General features: G+C 42.1%; 1 protein-coding gene across 1 annotated transcript in view; it reads left to right on the forward strand.

Moving 5' to 3' along the window:
• Positions 1-12,300, forward strand: part of LOC309564285 (microsomal triglyceride transfer protein-like) — a 227,562-nt gene that overhangs the window by 86,799 nt on the left and 128,463 nt on the right. Inside the window, exon 7 of the mRNA XM_082268911.1 lies at positions 6,582-6,738. Coding sequence (XP_082125037.1) covers positions 6,582-6,738 — 157 coding nt within the window. The remainder of the gene's footprint in view (positions 1-6,581; positions 6,739-12,300) is intronic.

Genomic DNA, 12,300 nt, shown 5'->3' on the forward strand with positions numbered 1-12,300 from the left:
AAATATATGCAAATGATCAATATCAAAAGACAAATTTTCAGTATAACACCGGTGTGCAGCTCTTTTTCGTGCCCAGTGAACAAACGAGTGTCCAATGATCCATACGGAAACTTTGACACCTATGGAATCAAACAGATAAATTAGGTCTGATATATAGATTAAAACTTTTCGATTCCCACCTTCCCAACTTTTTTATCATAGACTCATCTAAACCCATCCTGGCCGCTTCCGTGGCCGCTCCTATCCTAAACGAATGTGCGGTAATTCTAAGCTTATCCATACCTAAATACTTAAGACATTTTTTTAGAACAGCTGAAAACTGATATTTTGTGACTACTGAACCATCTATATGAATAAAGAAATTATTTGAAAAGGGGGGCCTGACCTCCAAATATCTGCTAAGAACCACACAAGGACATATATACTGATCACCACAAGCTGCCAGCTCTAACCAATGGCCTTTTCTAAACTGATCAGTTTTTGATTGGCTAATGAAAATATTAACCTTCTCCTTACCCACAATGACTTCTTTAGCATTAAGGCCTGATTGGCCCACCCTATTGTCTGAGACCAATTCGGAAACACGAAGCGCAGCGAAAAAACAAAGCACAAAGGCTGCCGAAAAAAGTCTAGCCTCATATTCCGAAAAACAGACAGCAGGGGAGGCCAAGCATAATCTTCTAAGTAAATCAATTGATATAGGTCTGCGTGTGTCAGGGGTGAACATCCTCTTTTTATAACCTTTGAGGGCTTGTCTTATTGAGAAAAAACTCATATACCCTACATAATTCTTCAATTTCAGAAAAAATGAAACCCCGGCTAGGATCTTGTTAATGTGGCTATATGATAGCTGCTGTTTCATCAATGTGCATAAAAAAGCTAGCATATCACCCTCCCTAGGCGGCTCAGATGGAATACCCATCTCATTACAGAATAACAACCATCTCTGATAAGCAGAACCATACTCCGACCAAGTGTGAGGTGCCACCGAGCACTTTATCGCATCAAAGACCAGATCTAAATCAAGGTCCACAGGTGATCTGGGCAATGACATCCCACCGGATCGGCATTCGGATGAAGTTCCCTGAAACGAGAGAACTGAAAACGGGATAGGGAATCAGCTATGCAATTTGACACTCCAGGAATATATTTGACCTTTAACCAGATGTTTAATTTCAAACATAAGAAAACAAGATAACAGAGAAGTTTTAGTACCAATGTAGATTTTGATGACAAAGCATTTATTGCATACAAAACTCCTCTGTTATCCGAGTGTACCAAAATTCTCCTGTCCCTGAAATTAGCACCCCAAAGTTCAAGGGCAACCAAAATCGGGAATAATTCTAATAAGACTATATTATTAGTAAATTTACTCTCAACCCATGACGTAGGCCAAGATCCGCAACACCAATGGGTGTCCCAGACGGCCCCAAACCCTAAAGACCCTGCTGAATCCGTAAATAACTGGAGGTCAGCAGCAAAAATCCAGTCCTTTTGAAAAAATGAACGACCATTATAGTCGTTTAAAAAACGCGACCAAACGCGCAGATCATCTTTTAACTCCGCCGTTAGCCGGATATGCGCCAAAGGAGACTTAAAGCCAGACATTGCTAGAGCCAAACGCCTCGAAAAAATTCTACCTACTGGCATGATACGCGAGGCGAATGCTAGCAGGCCTAGCAGAGACTGAAGCTCTTTTAAGAGAACTTTCTTTCGCCTCAAAAATTCACTAATTGTAGACTGCATCCTAGAGATTTTTTCCCTCGGGAGCTGACACTCACCAATGGCTGTATTAATAGAGATACCCAGGAATTCAATCAAAGTGTTAGGTAAAACCGTTTTATCCTCAGCCAATGGTATCCCAAAATGTCTACAAATAAGGGAAAATAGCTTTAGCAGCAACAGGCAGATGTCAGAATCAGGGGGTCCCACAAAAAGGAAATCATCCAAGTAATGTAAGACCCCCTGACAACCCGATTCTCGAACCATCACCCACTGAAGAAAAGTCGCAAAGGATCCAAAATAGGCACAGGACAAGGAGCATCCCATCGGCAAGCAGCGGTCGAAAAAGAAATAGCCATCAAAATAAAAACCTAAGGAATTGAAGGCTTCCGGATCAATAGGTAATAATCTGAATGCCGATTGAACATCCACCTTAGCTAATAATGCACTAGGGCCATATTGCTTAATCATATCAACCGCCTCATCAAACGTAGTATATGAAACTGATGATATAATAGGGTCTATATCGTCATTTAACGAATCACCTCTAGGAAAAGACAGGTGATGTATTACTCGGAAGGAGTTAGGCTCCTTTTTAGGGACCAAACCTAGAGGAGATATGCGAAAGTTCTTAAAAGGCGGGTCCAAGAATGGGCCTGCTACTCGCCCAGCCTCAATTTCCTTGCGAATCTTCTCCCTGGCTATATCTATAAATTGATCTGTTGACTTTAAATTTTTTTCAACCTTACAACCCAATCCTTTAAAAGATGGAAGCTTAAAACCTGATTGAAAACCATTAATTAATAATTGGGCCTTCTCCTTGTTTGGATATGCCTGCAGCCACGGGAGCATTTTTTCCAGCCTCACTGAAGTGCAGGCTTTTCTGAAAAATATCCCTGGATGACTGATTCTGCTGACTTGCCCTCTTAAAACATTTTATTGCTGGGTGATTGCCCGTACAAAATGAGCACTCATGTTTAAATTTGCACGCTGCTGCCCACTTACACTGCGTTTCATTATACGCATAACAAATTCCCTTCCTATAGGGGGATGCCATAGGGGCAGCACTTGACTGTTTTGTTGGCGTAAACTTTTGAGGAATAATTAAATTTAACCAAAGGCCTACGTCCTTCATGCCCCATTTCAGGCTGGGATAAACTGATAGCTTCTGCCGGAAGGACTCATCGTAATAAAACCATCCCAGACCACCAAAGTTCTTATACGCTTCCAGGATATGTTCCACATGCTGGAATAACCCACTACAATATTCTGGAAATTTTTCACCCAAAACCGACGAATAAATGCAAAAGGCTTGAAGCCAGTTATTGAATGACCTATAAACCGGACGCCTCCTATTTTCTTCTTGCCCGTCATCAGATTTTTTTTTTTCATTCTTGAAAGCAAATTCCTTTGCTGACGGCAACAATGAAAGTAAATCGATAAATTCACCCTTCCAAATTTTCTCTTTGATCCCTGCTGTGAGGTGATAACCAAGCGGCGACATATCGCATGGCATCACTTCCTTCAGACACGTCTCAGGAACCGTGTGTGCCAAATGACTAACTCTGGTACCACCATCTGACACAGGTGTGACCGGAACACTACTTACCACAGTCGCCGCTTGATTCATATTGCTGACTGGGGACCATACATTACCAGGACCTTGTATGCTGAAACTAGGAATATTAACAGCAGGAACAGGTGTAACATTCAACAAACTCGCAAATTTAGATAAAGATTCTAAAATAACATTTAAATTGTTCAATTGTGCCAACTCACCAACTCCTGTCGGCAGCGTAGCTGATTGGCTAACAGGAGGCACCATATGCTGTACTTCTGCACTGCTTGTATTCACCTGTGGACGTAAAGCCTGGCTAAGAAAAACCTCTTCAGCTGGTACCTGACTGGAACTATCTTCCCTAGGTTGCCTAGCAACCCTCTCCTCAGATGCACTCTCAATTCTGCTTCTGTGAGGCCGGGTGTTATCCCGCCTTTCACCACTGGGTGGCGGTGATGGTGAAGCAAACCTTTTCCTCTTCGGGCCTCTTCGGCTCCTTCTCAGCCCTCCCGCAGCTTCTGACAGTCCCGCAGCTGTGCTGTCTGACTCCTGTCTCGAGGATGCTGGCCGCTCCGGAGGACGGCTCCGCTGACCCTGTCTAGTCCCTGCCTTCCCTGCTACTGGTGCCTGAGGTGAGGGGGATACACTCCTCACGGCCGTCTCCTCTGCCCGCACTGCCGCCGCAGATGCAGCCATTCCGCTCACCTCCTCCCTCAGCTGTTCAGGCTCAGCTCCGCTCACCATGAGACAGTTCCGCAGCCATTCTTCTCCCCCTTCTAAAGCTGCTCTTTCCAATACTTGCCGAACAAGGGTCTTCATTATGGCAGAAGAGCCAGCGAATGCCGCAACCGCCGCTGAGGAGAGGAGAGCTCGCCAGGCAGTCACTTCCTAACTGAGGGGGATTACCTCAGAGACCCCTTAATAAAGCCTTGGGTCAGAACCTTCTAGAGGGGCGCGCGCTGCTGTGCAGCCCGCCAAAACATGCTCAAGATTTAAAGGGACAGTGTCTTATAAATTAAATAAATTCTGACACAAAAATTTTTTTTTTTTTTTTAAACATCCCCTGTCCCATGTGCGAGGGCACCTATTACTTGTGCCCTCTTACCATTCTTTGTAAAGGGCACCCCAATGCACTGTACTTTAGCAACCAAAGTACAGCAGGGAACCACAACACACATAATGTGCATTGTGGTGAGCTGTGGTAAAAAAGGAGATGTGCATTTTCTGGTCTGTTGGACATTCCGAAAGGGGTTGCATTTTCACAACACAAGTTAACATTTGACATTCTGGTAACACATTGCAATGGACTGCATAGGTGTGAATGGACCCTCAAAGTGTATCTCTATACAACATTCTATTTGTACTCTTGGATAGAATAGAACCCGTTTCTTTGTAACTGTTCTGAAGACATTTCCTTACTTCCTGTCTACGTGATATTGTTGTCACCAGGACAGGAATTTAGGGAAAACTTATTTAACAGGGACAGAATGGCAAATATGCTATTAGGGTAAAGAAGGCTAGAACTTTCAACAACTGTATATTTTTATACCTGCCAGACTAGTAGTGCCATGCATCAAAACAAACACACCTACACTATATTACTAAATGTATTGGGACACCTGTCTTTACACTCACATAAACTTTAATGGCTTCCCAGTCTTAGTCCATAGGGTTCAATATTGAGTTGGCCCACCCTGTGCAGCTATAACAGCTTCAACTCTTCTGGGAAGGCTGTCCACAAGGTTTAGGAGTGTGCCTATGGGAATGTTTGACCATTCTACCAGAAACGCATTTGTGAGGTCAGGTACTGATGTTGGAGAGAAGGCCTGGCTCGCAGTCTCCACTGTAACTCATTCCGAAGGTGTTCTGTCGAGTTGAGGTCAGGACTCTGTGCAGGCCAGTCAAGTTCTTCCACCCCAAACTCGGTCATCCATGCCTTTATGGGCCTTTCTTTTGTGCACTGGTGTGCAGTCATGTTGAAACAGAAAGGGGCCATCCCCTAACTGTTCCCAAAAACATGGACGCACTAAATTGTCCAAAATGTCTTGGTATGCTGACTCCTTAAGAGTTCCCTTCACTGGAACTAAGGGACCAAGCCCAACCCCTGAAAAACAACCACACACCATAATCCCCCCTCCACCAGATGATTTGTAGCAGTGCACAAAGCAAGGTCCATAAAGACCTGGATGAGCAGTTTTGGTGCAGGCCAGTCAAGTTCCTCCACCCCAAACTCATTCATTCATGTCTTTATGGACCTTGCTTTGTGCACTGGTCCAAAGCATTTGGTGTAGGGGGGATTATTGTGTGGGGTTGTTTTTAGGGATTAGGCTTGGTCCCACAGTTTCACAGGCTCCTCTCCTATAATGCTTACTCTGATTTCACTGCACACTGTGAGCTTCTTATCATGTGCTTTAGAAATTGTTGCAGCCAGATATAGCCCAGCTCATTTCTTAGCTGGAGGATATCCAGCATCATCTAGCTACTTCATCTCCAGACTGATTGTCCACTGACCACCTCTTTCACGCATTGGATTCCAGTTCTTCCAATCATAGAGGCTATAGCCCCGTACACATGGGCATTGGCCGGGTAAATAGAAAACGGCCAAAATTCGGCCCATGTGTACTGCAGCCAGTCCGGCGGCTTCTATTGAGGGGTCACGACCAAACACTAGCTGAGAGAGCTGACTGAAGTATTCTGGCTGGCATGGGGGGGGGGGGGCGCTGTCAGAACACAAAAGAACAGCAGGGAAGATTGCTGTACTAACATTGGATTGTTAGTACAGCAGCTCCAAACTGAGCTGTCAGTTTTTTTTTTTCGTTCAGCCCGTTGGGTTGAAAAAAGAAAAAAACTAGTTGTGTGTACTAACTTGGCTTCGCAATCACATGTGGGCTCTACCTAGTGGGGTCTGCATGTAAACACAGTCTGCCTAGGAACTTCCACTCCTCCAGATTCATATTCACCCATCAAAGCATTTTGATATTAGCTTAACTCCTCTCAAGAGCCATGTCACTGCTTGCAACAGGGCTGAGGGCTGTTGAGAGGAGCGCTGAGGAAAAGTACTGTGATGTTTTCAGGGAGCTATGTACAGCATCCTGCTGGCCCCTCCCGCCAGCCATGATCTGCCTGCTTTGTATAGAGAAGCACAGTGACTCAGTGGGTCCAAAATAAGGTTCATAATAAAAATGGAAGGTTTTTCAGTCTGGCTTCAGTTACGTAAATGGCCTACACTTATAGCAATGGCCATTTGTGTGAAATGATATTACTAGTTGTTTATGGGTGAACTCTTGTATTGTTCTTCTAGACAACAGTTAGAGCTTATGTCCTCCAAGCCGGGTCCTCTAGAGATTGTTGGAGAGAGCATTGAGGTCGTACTGGGAAAGCTGCCTGAAAAATACCACAAAGTTCTAATCCAGAGCCATCCTCCAACACATCCAGGACCATCAGATGAATCCTCTATGGTATGATAGCAATATTGTTTTCAAAATTTTGACACTTTCAATTTTGATAAGCTATGACACTTCTCCTTTGTAGAAAATATACTGTTAAATGCAGGTCTAGAATTTTGGAAATAAGTATTCGAAAGCCCAACTTGTTTCAGAATGCAGGGTTATAAAGAAACATAAATCTATGTTTGTTTCTGTTCAATGCCATAATTCATTTTAAAAAATATCGAATGTAGACATGCCTAATTCAAATCCAATAAATGCAGGTATATAGATTCTATTACCTATAGCATTTAATCTGAATCTGTTTTCTGGTGCAGTTGAGCTGTTGCTATGAGCAACCCTGAGAGTCTATGACAGTTCTTTTCTTTTATCTCATCACATATTACATCCACAGGCAAGGTAGGCAACGTATAAACATAAGAATGTGTTTTTCTCTTTTCCTATATTCATCCAACAAGTCCCTACAGTTGAATGTTATGTTGATGATGATCATAAGAAACATAGCACAACATTCCCTTCTTATTATACAGTAAAATCAATACACTTAAGGCTTGTACACACTATAAGAAAATTGGGCGAACATTTTCATCCAAACAATTTAGTACAATTCTCCTATAGTGTGTAACAAAATTTCTATAGACGATTCAGAATTTTCAAACAAAAATTCTCGAAGGGACAATTTTTCTCGTATGGGAAAAAACAAACGATTTTCGTTTAATGTGCACCATTTTCGGATGATTTTTGTACAAGAAAAATCAGAAAAGAAAGACTGCGCATGATCAGAAACAATGAACATCAAAAAAAGCCTCTGTCATATGAGAATTTTCGTACAAAATTTTCTTAAGAATTTTCGTTCACCATTTCCGATTTGCTTTGAAACAACGAGGAAAATTGGACAATCGTTGGCCGATTCTCCTATAGTGTGTGTGTAGCCCACTTTAACCCAAACTTACTTTGACAATGTATGAGAAAGAACAGCTAGCACAATTCACTGGCAACAAATGGTAACAAATAAATACATACAAGTTTAGTGCTTCAAGAAAAGTCCATATAGGTGACTCAAGTAAAGGTCAGAATAAAAGAGTCTAGAAGTGCAAGTTCTAAATATAGTGCCATGATAGATCCTCCATCGACAGTATTCCACACACTGACCCTTACCGTCAGCGATGGACCACTACTCTCATAGTGGTCAGATACGCTTTACGTGGTATCAATCCTCCCGATATAGGGAACTCATCCACAACCATAAACTTGGGCATACAGGTATCAGAAATCAGCAGGAAGACTTCATAGTATAGTATTTAAAATTCCTTGTTTATTAAGAGCAATAAAATATACTCACCAGCATAAATTTGCATATAAACCGCTGAGTGCAATGGAATGTTTACAACAAAAAAAAATGGCCGACTTCCATGCGTGTTCACGCGATCCAGCTCCCATCATATTGCTCAGTTCATCTTAGCCCTGATCATGGATGGGCATACAATCTGTGTAGGTTGTGCCACTGCACAAGAGCTCTCCAGGACTTTGTGGCCAGTTTATACCATATGTGGGCCAGATGGGTGCTGAGACTGCCTTGTCTTGAAGACCTGAACACTGTTCTTTTTAAACAGCAGGTAAGAGGGGTGAGGCCTTTTTTACAATGCCTAACCATGTGTTGTCTAAGAGTGAGCACTCTCTCTGCCAAGCACTGAGACACACAGATGCTTCTACCAGGTCACCTTGACACCATAAGGACCAGGAGTGCCAAGCTTGTTCACTGTTCACTGTTTGACCCCAGTTATAAATCATGGACTGTGAAAGAGTTAAGGGTACTCCAATGGATTCTCTTTATCTATACACAGCAGATACATATATGAATTTAGGCAGTTTTTTAGTTTTGATTAAAATTGAGAAGAGTTAGAATTTCCGATAGTGTTTCTTTTTAATGCTCCTTTATTGGAAATCTCTACTAATTTCCTGTCTGTGTGACAGGTCTAAGAAATCCCTGTCTACAACAAACTAAATGTTTTGGCTGAGGCTGGGTTTAAATAATTTAACTACTAAAAAATTGTGATACAGGGTAGCCATAGCAACCAACTATTGATAGTTTAGTATATCAGGACTAGTGAAAAAAAGATCTAATTATGCGCTATATATTAGGTTAGGCTGTAGAACTCATAAAATAAAGGTTGTGGAGCTGGAATATTTCTACATTCACTACAGCTAGCAGCTCATGTGTACTTTGGCACAATTCTTCAGTGTCCTTGAACACAGTACTGTACATGGAGTGTTCCCTGCTGGTGACCCCTATCAAACTCCTATGTGCTAAAAGCAAATATCTTTAGATAACGGCTTACTTTCCTTCCGTTGGGCTTCACAAAACTATGCATAATGCAGTACCAAATATATTTGTTCTTTAAAATAATTAATTATATTTAGTTTCTATACAACACAAAAAAAAAGTCAGATAGTTTACTCAATGTACATTAAAGTAGATGTAGACTACAATAAAATGACAATATGGGGTCTATTTCTCTCTCTCTCTCTCTCTATATATATATATATATATATATATATATATATATATATATATATATATATATAAAAATAAGGTACTGATCATATGATGCAAACCAATTTGCCTAACTGTCATGAATAATCCTGTATTCTGCTAAATATGTTAATTTCCTGTGATCATCGGCTTCTTATAGTGGCCATAATGCTGTATTTTCCTACTACACTTCAATGGGACCTGGCAGAGGTGCAGGGCACTTGTGCATACATGGAAACAGCGGGGGTCTCTTTCAGATCCCATAGATCTAGAGAGACCCAAGACGCATCTACACTTATGCCCCGTACACACGTACCGATCGTCGGCCGAACGATCGTCCGTCTTTTGTCCAGGGCTGTCGGTGTCTGTTGAAAAGTGCAAAAGACTGCACAAGAATTTTGTCCGCCGACTACAGCCGACTGCAGAAGTGATGTCATGTGATGGTTAACTTTCCCTGTGTTTTTTCTTTTCTGAGCATGCCCAGTCTTGCAAATCTGCTGTCTGTCGGCCGAATTCTGTACTGACTGGCGAACAATCGGCCGCTCTGGTGTCGGCATACAAAAATTTTCATGCTTGCAAGACAGATTCTTTTCGGCCGAAAGTGCGCTGTCGGCTGTCAGAAGCATCATACTAACAAGCCTACAATCGGCAGATCGGTCGTCGGCCGAAGCTTTTCGGCCGACGATCGGTACGTGTGTACGGGCCTTTACACTTACACTGCTTTTCTTTCTCCTCCTTCTCCTTTTTCTCCTTTTTCTTCTTATTCTCCTTCTCCTCTTTCTCTTCCTTCTCTTTTTTCTCCCCACCTTCTCCTTTTTCTTCTCCTCTTTCTCCTTCTCCTCCTTCTCTTTCTCCTCCTTCTCCTTCTTATTCTCTTTCTCTTTCTCCTTTTTCTTCTTCTACTCCCCCTTCTCCTTCTTCTCATCCTTATTCTCCTTCTCTTTCTCCTTTTTCTTCTTCTTCTCCTGCTTCTCTTTCTCCTCCTTCTTCTCCTTTTACTCCTTCTTCTTCTCCTCCTTCTGCTTCTCCCCCTATCTCCTTTTACTCTTTCTCCTTCTTATTCTCCTCCTTCTTCTCCTTCTCTTTATCCTCCTTCTCCTTTTTTTTCTTCTTCTTCTCCTTCTCCTTCTATTTCTCTTCCTTCTCCTTTTTCTCCTTCTCTTCCCTATTCTTCTTCTCCTCTTTTTCCACCTTCTTCGCCTTCCCCTACTTCTCCTTTTTTTCTTCTTTTTCTCCTCCTTATCCTTCTTCTGCTCCTTCTCCTTTTCTTCTCCTTCCTCTCTTTTTTCTTCCAGTCTAAATGCTGCTGTATAGGGGATTGCATAAGGCTAATATGTTTTTTTTTTTTTTTTAATTAAATAAAAAACATGGTTTTGTACAGGGCAGCTCCTATATTCCTTTTCTAGGATCCCCCGCCAGCGCTTCAGGCCCCTCCTCTTCAGTGAGTTCCCCAATGGAAAGCCGCTTTCCATGGGAGTACTCACAAGCCGCCCTGTCTGCGTCTATTGACACAGACAGGGAAACTGCCCCCCCCCCCCCCAGCTCCCTCATCACAGCATTTGATTTACAGCAGCAGGAATCAATCGACCCAATAAGGAGGGAGACAGTAGTTTACAGTAGTTTAAATAATAAATTAATTGATTTTTAAAGAATAGACAAAAGCATTTGTTGGTGTTGTTTTATTATCTACTTGAAGTACAACTTCAGGTTTAGGGGTTTATTTTACTTTTTACTATTAGCCTCTGTTCACACCTGAGCGTACTGGAATTGCGGAGCAGAATTGCATGATTCTGCTGGTGACTCCAGAATCACACCAAAACACAGGACGCATTTGCGATGCCATTATTTCTTAAAAGCACCCAAATGCAGTGCGATTTTGCTGTGATTGTCGAGTGATAAGACGTGCTAAAATCGCAGCAAAAATTGCAACACCAAACGCTCCTGGCTCTGTGCCATTATTTTCTGCATGAGCTTCTTTCGAGTGTTTGTGGAGTGGAGGGAGGTCCATTCAAATGAATGGTGCCAGTCCAAAAATGCTCCACAAATTTTTTTAAAAAAAGCTAAAGAAAACGCGGTGCAGCAGCTGTCTCTACACTATGCTCAGGTGTGAACTGGGCCTTAGTTTTCAGGTCTGATATATTGTATCTTGAGATGCTATACTTTATTTTAGTCAGGGTTTATGACTTTGTGGGTGTAAAATTTACTGACCCTTTGTATGCCCCAAAATACCATCCAGTATATGGCAAGCTAAAGAGACTAGTGCAGGAGTTTTTAAAAAATACCTGTAATGCCAGAGCAACATCCTTTTTAGTTCTATGACACTTTATCGTGCAGGTGCTGGCAGCCCAGCACTAGCCAGAGGAGGAAAGTATGTACTTTGTAGAAGGGGTGCATAGTTGACTGTATTGATGGCTTAGTGAGGGGGGCTGGTACATTTCCAAAATCCATTGAAAGCCAAGACACCAGCTGAAAACTATCAGTATTTAGAAAGCAATCCTGCCCCTTGTTAGTGCAAATTATTATCATCTGGTTCAGTCTCAAATGAGCCTATAAAAAGGTGTCTCATTACCAAGGTGTCACACAAGAAACATCTCATGATGGGTAAAAGCAAAGCGCTCTCTCAAGACCTTTGCAACCTTATTGTTGTAAAACATGCTGATGGCATTGGTTACAGAAGGATTTCTAAACTTCTGAATGTTCCGGTTAGCACTGTTGGGGCCATAATCCAGAAGTGTAAAGAACATAATTTCACCATAAACAGGTGCTCCTTGAAATATTTCTGACAGAGGAGTGAAAGGAATTATCAGAAGAGTTGTCCAAGAGCCAAGGACCACTTGTGGAGAGCTTTAGAAAGACCAGGAATTAGCAGGTACAATTGTTTCAAAGAAAAAAATAAGTAATGCACTCAACCGCCATGGCCTGTATGCACACTCACCACGTAACACTCCATTGCTGAGGAAAAAGCATGTTGAAGCTCATTTAAAGTTTTCCGCACAACATTTAGACAAGCCTATGAAATACTGGGAGAATATAGTATGGCC

Source organism: Pelophylax lessonae (genome assembly GCF_965119305.1).
Source record: "Pelophylax lessonae genome assembly, chromosome: 9".
In the NCBI taxonomy this organism is placed as follows: Eukaryota; Metazoa; Chordata; class Amphibia; order Anura; family Ranidae; genus Pelophylax; species Pelophylax lessonae.